Here is a 5,126-nt window from a genome sequence, read left to right as displayed (position 1 = left end):
GATCAGTTTTGCCATTGGCGGAGTTTGCTTACAACAACAGCTATCAATCCAGCATTCAGATGGCACCGTATGAGGCTTTATATGGTAGGCGGTGTAGATATCTAGTGCATTGGTTTGAGCCGGGTGAGACTAGACTATTGGGCACAGAGTTGGTTCGGTATGCTTTAGAGAAGGTTAAGGTGATTCAGGATAGACTCCGTACAGCCCAGTCCAGACAGAATAGCTATGCGGACCGGAAGGTTCGTGATGTTTCCTATATGGTTGGAGAGTGGGTTCTGCTTCGGTTTCACATATGAAGGGCGTTATGACACTCGGGAAGAAAGGGAAGTTGAGTCCGAGGTTTATTGGCACTTTTGAGATATTGAGGCGTGTTGGGGAGGTTGCTTATGAGCTTGCCTTACCTCCCATCTTGGCAGGAGTTCATCCGGTATTTCATGTTTCGATGCTCCGGAGGTATCACGGTGATCCGTCGCACGTGTTGGATTTCAGTTAAGTCTAGTTGGACAAGGATCTATCTTATATTAAGGAGCCAGTGGCAATATTGGATAGGCGGGTTAGGAAGTTGAGGTCAAAGAACATTGCATCAGTGAAGGTCCAATGGCAGGGTCAGCCGGTCAAGGAGGCGACCTGGGAGAGCGATCAGGATATGCGAAGCCGTTACCCTCATCTTTTCACTACTTCAGGTATGTCTCTATGCTAGTTCGAGGACGAACGAATGTTTAAGCGTAGGAGGATGTGACGACCCGGCCGGTCGTCTTAAGAATTAACGCCTCGATCCCCTATTAACTGCTTTCCCCAAGTTTATTTTTGCTATTTTGATTTGTCGGGATGTTCGATTTTGAGTTTCAGAGAGTTTTGGGACACTTAGTCCCTAAATGAGAGCTTAAGTGTTGGAAAGTTGACCGTAGTTGAAACAATGTTAAGATGGCCTCAGAATGGAAATTCAATAGTTCTGTTAGCTCCGTTGGGTGATTTTGGGGTTAGGAGCGTGTTCGGATTGTATTTTGGAGGTCTGTAGCTAATTTAGGCTTGAAATGCTGAAAGTTGAATTTTGGAAGTTTCTGGTTCAATAGTGAAATTTTGATCCGAGGGTCAGAATAGAATTCTGAGAGTTGCAGTAGTTTTGTTATGTCATTTGGGATGTGTGCGCAAAATTTCAGGTCATTCAGAGGTGGTTTGGTGGGTTTTTTGATCAAAAGCGGAATTGAGAAGATTATTGAAACTTAGGCTTGAATCCGATGTGTTTTGGTTGTTTTGATGTTGTTTGAAGTGTTTTGTAGATTGATACAAGTTTGAATAAGGTTTTAGGATATGTTGATGCCTTTGGTTGAGGTCCCCGGGGCCTCGGGTGTATTTCGGATGCTCAACGGATCATTTCAAGTTGTTAAAAAGTTGCAGGTTTCTGTTCAGCCGTTGCAGAAGGATTTTACCCTTCGCGTTCCAAGTGGACCCTCGCGTTCGCGAAGAGTCAGTGGGGGGTTGATGGAATTTTGCCTTTGCGTTCGCGAGGAATTCTCCGTGTTCGCGAAGGGTGGTGATGTTTGAGCATCGCGTTCGCGGGAAGGGTATCGCGTTCGCGTAGAAGGAAGTGGTCAGCTGGGTTCGAGGTGGAATTGCTCTTCGCATTCGCGAAGGGTTGGTCAGCGGAAGCATCGCGTTCACGAGATCAGTGTCGCATTCATGTAAGAGGACTTTTGGTCAACGACTTTATGTGCTTCGCGAACGCGAGGCTTTGACCGCATTCGCGAAGAAGGAATTAAAATACCTGGGCAGAATGCTTAAAAAGAGTTATTTCGCGAATTTTAGCCTAGTTTCCTCCATTGTCAGGCGATTTTGAAGCTTTTTGAAGAGGGTTGAAGAGGGATTCAAGAGAAATCACTTGGAGGTAATATTTTTGACTTCATAACTCGTTTTTATGTGATTAAATACCTGATTAGTGGTGCAAAATTTGGGAGAAATGGGTAATTAGGGCTTGAGTTTAAGAGAAACAAAAATGGGTATTTGAGGGGTCAATTGAACTCCGATTTTTCTTGTTATGCATAGACTCGTGAGAATATGAGGATTCCGAAAATATAAATTTCACCCGATTCCGAAATGTGGGCCCGAGGGGCATTTTGGTCATTTTACCTAATTTTGCTTATTAGTTTGGAATTTAATTGTAGAATCAGTTACTTGAAGTGTTATTTATATTATGCAATTGAATTGAATAGATTTGGGCCATTTGGAGTCGAGTACTTGTGGCAAAGACGTGGTGTTGGGTTGATTTTGAGCTGGTTTGAGGTAAGTGGCTTGTCTAACCTTGTGTGGGGGACCTTCCCCTTAGGATTGATATATTTGGTAATTGAAATGCCTTGTACGTGAGGTGACGAGTGCATACTTGTGCTAATTGTTGGAAACCCGATTTTCTTTAAGTACTTACTAGTATGTTTCCTTTCCTGTTTCTATTACTTGCACTATTAAGCCTATTGTTAGCTTAGGAAAGCATGTCTAAGTGACTTAATTGCTTCATTTGATTTAACCTGCCTTACTTGAATTATGTGCAGCATGTTAGACTAGAATCACTTATTGCCTTAATATGTATTTTTCTATTTCTGTTTATCTTGCTGCTGCTGTATATTTATTTTGGGACTAGGGATTCTGGTAGCTCTCCCTTGTCTGTTTACTTTGGGACTACGGGTTAGATTCCTGGTAGATCCCCCAGCACATTTAGTTTGGGACTACGGGTTAGATTCCCGGTAGATCCCCCTGTACAGTTATATGGAACTACGGGAATGCACCCGGTAGATTCCCCAGTATTGGGTATTTGCATTTAGGACTACGGATCGGGATTCCAGTAGATCCCCGCGCATCGATAGTTGGACTACGGGACGGGATCCCAGGAGATCCTTCAGACATATATATGATGGACTACGGGACGGTATCTCGGGAGATCCACCGGACAGTTGTAATTGGGACTACAGGACGGTATCCTGGAAGGTACCCCAGTTGTTATCTCTGTGTCAAGCTGTATTTCTTTCAGTGGCTTGTTTTGTCTCTATTCTAGTTGTTGTTCTGTCAATTCTATGTTATTTCTTACTGTTGCACTTATTTATACTGTTTTATTCCACGTTGTTTATCATTTATTATACTTATCTCAGTAGGGCCCTGACCTTTCTCGTCACTACCCAACCGAGGTTAGGCTTGGCACTTACTGAGTACTGATGTGGTGTACTCATGCCTCTTCTGCGCATGTTTTTCATGTGCAGCTCCAGGTACGCACTATCCTTGCGGTGGAGACATCTAGCAGAGAGACTTCGAGGTATATCTGCTGCGTCCGCAGACCGAGGAGTCCCTTTCTATTCTTGCCTTTTTGTATTTAGCCCTTCTGTACTTTCTGTTCTTTTTAGACAAATTCCGGAGTTAGAGCTATGTAGTATTTCTTTTTCTTAGCTTGTGATTCGTGGGTTTCCGGGGCTTGGATTTAGGTATTGGTTTTGAGATCTATATAAATATGGTGTATGCCGAGCGGCACATTTAACATTGTTATTGCCTTATTTCTGTTTTAAATTATTTTACTTCCGCAAGTTTAGGCTTACATAGTCGTAGAGACTAGGTGCCGTCACGATGGTTCACGGAGGGCGAACCGGGGTCGTGATAGTCATGTGTGGATTTTTTTGTCGTGCTACTTCAAAATAATTCATGAGTTTAAATGAACTCCTACTATTTCAAGGTAAGTACTTCAAAAAAAACTGACATATCCTAGTTCGCATATTAGAAGGGTAAAAATACCAAAAAATGAGTTCATGTATTTGTATATATTGTTGTATGCTTTTATAAAGGGGTTCGAGCACTATAGACCCATCGTGATTATGGATGCCAGACACTTAAAATCGACATACGCAGGGACATTCGTCTCGTCTAGCACATTGGATGGTGCAGGTGAGTCTGTTAAAAACAAAATATATACAGATTAAAATAAAATTTTGTAATTTGACTTCCTAATACGGCTTGAATGATATTTTTTTATATATGTATGCAATTGTATTTACATGACATATATTGCCACTAGCATATGGTATTGTTGATTTAGAGAACGATATTGCTTGGTTGTGGTTCTTTGAACAATTCAAAAAAGCATATGGTGAGCGGGAAAACATGTGCATTGTTTCAGATAGGAATGAGAGCATCATTAAATCTGTATCGAGAGTGTATCCTACAGTACCTCATTTTGCATGTATATGGCATCTATGGAACAACGTATATATGAAATTCAAAAAGAGTCATGCAAAGGTGAGAGAGGTATACTTATCGATGGCAAAAGCATACACTCAAGATGAATTTGATAGTCTAATAGAAAAGGGGGAGAAGGTAGATACTCGGGCGAAAGAGTGTCTGGAATTAGCTAGATACGAAAAGTGGGCTAGGTTGTATGCACCTGTTAATCGGGGATGGACTATGACGACAAATATTGCTGAATCAATCAATTTTGCACTTGTATCAACAAGAGAATTGCCAATATACGACTTCCTAGAAGAAGTTAGGAAGATGTTTGGACGTTGGAATTGCAGCAATCGGAAAGAAGCATCACACACGTACACAACGCTTGGGAAAAAATACCAGGAGATGCTTACTTTGAATGAAGCCAAAGAAGAAGTGCGATAAGTCGTTCAATGAATTCTTTCAGAAGAAAAATCAACATTCGTGTAGTATATGTGGGCAGGGAGGACATAATAAGCGTACTTGTAGAAATGCTCCACGTAGGAATTAGTTCATGTTCTGATTTCAATTATTGAAATAACGATATGTCATAGATTTGTTCAAGTTTTATATTACATATTGATTTATTGGTATATTGGATTCTTGTGGGATGTATTTTTTAAGTTTGGATCACTAAAATATTTTTAGTGGTATCTTTGCAAATTGATTTATATACAGATAAGAGGTATAACAGGTAATCTATATTGCAGTACATTGAATACATACTGCAGATACATTTGAATATAGATGTAATGAATACATAAATTATATTAATCAAAAAAATATAAATACATTCTACAATACATGAGTACATACTGTTGAATATATATTGCTGGACAAAATAGTGAAACAAAGTGAAGCTTTGAATATATAAAATTACATTGAATACA

General features: G+C 40.4%; 1 protein-coding gene across 1 annotated transcript; it reads left to right on the top strand.

Annotated features, from left to right (window-relative positions):
- The first annotated feature begins 3,848 nt into the window (after positions 1 to 3,848).
- LOC142182300 (uncharacterized) lies at positions 3,849 to 4,641 on the top strand. Its single transcript, XM_075256521.1, has 2 exons — positions 3,849 to 3,918; positions 4,049 to 4,641. Exons 1-2 carry the CDS (start codon positions 3,849 to 3,851, stop codon positions 4,639 to 4,641), a joined length of 663 nt encoding a protein of 220 aa, XP_075112622.1.
- The last annotated feature ends 485 nt before the right edge of the window (positions 4,642 to 5,126 follow it).

This window comes from Nicotiana tabacum, chromosome 6 (assembly GCF_000715075.1).
Source record: "Nicotiana tabacum cultivar K326 chromosome 6, ASM71507v2, whole genome shotgun sequence".
Classification (NCBI taxonomy): domain Eukaryota; kingdom Viridiplantae; phylum Streptophyta; class Magnoliopsida; order Solanales; family Solanaceae; genus Nicotiana; species Nicotiana tabacum.
The sequence above is the reverse complement of the archived record's forward strand: the minus strand, read 5'-3'. Positions and strand labels throughout refer to the sequence as shown.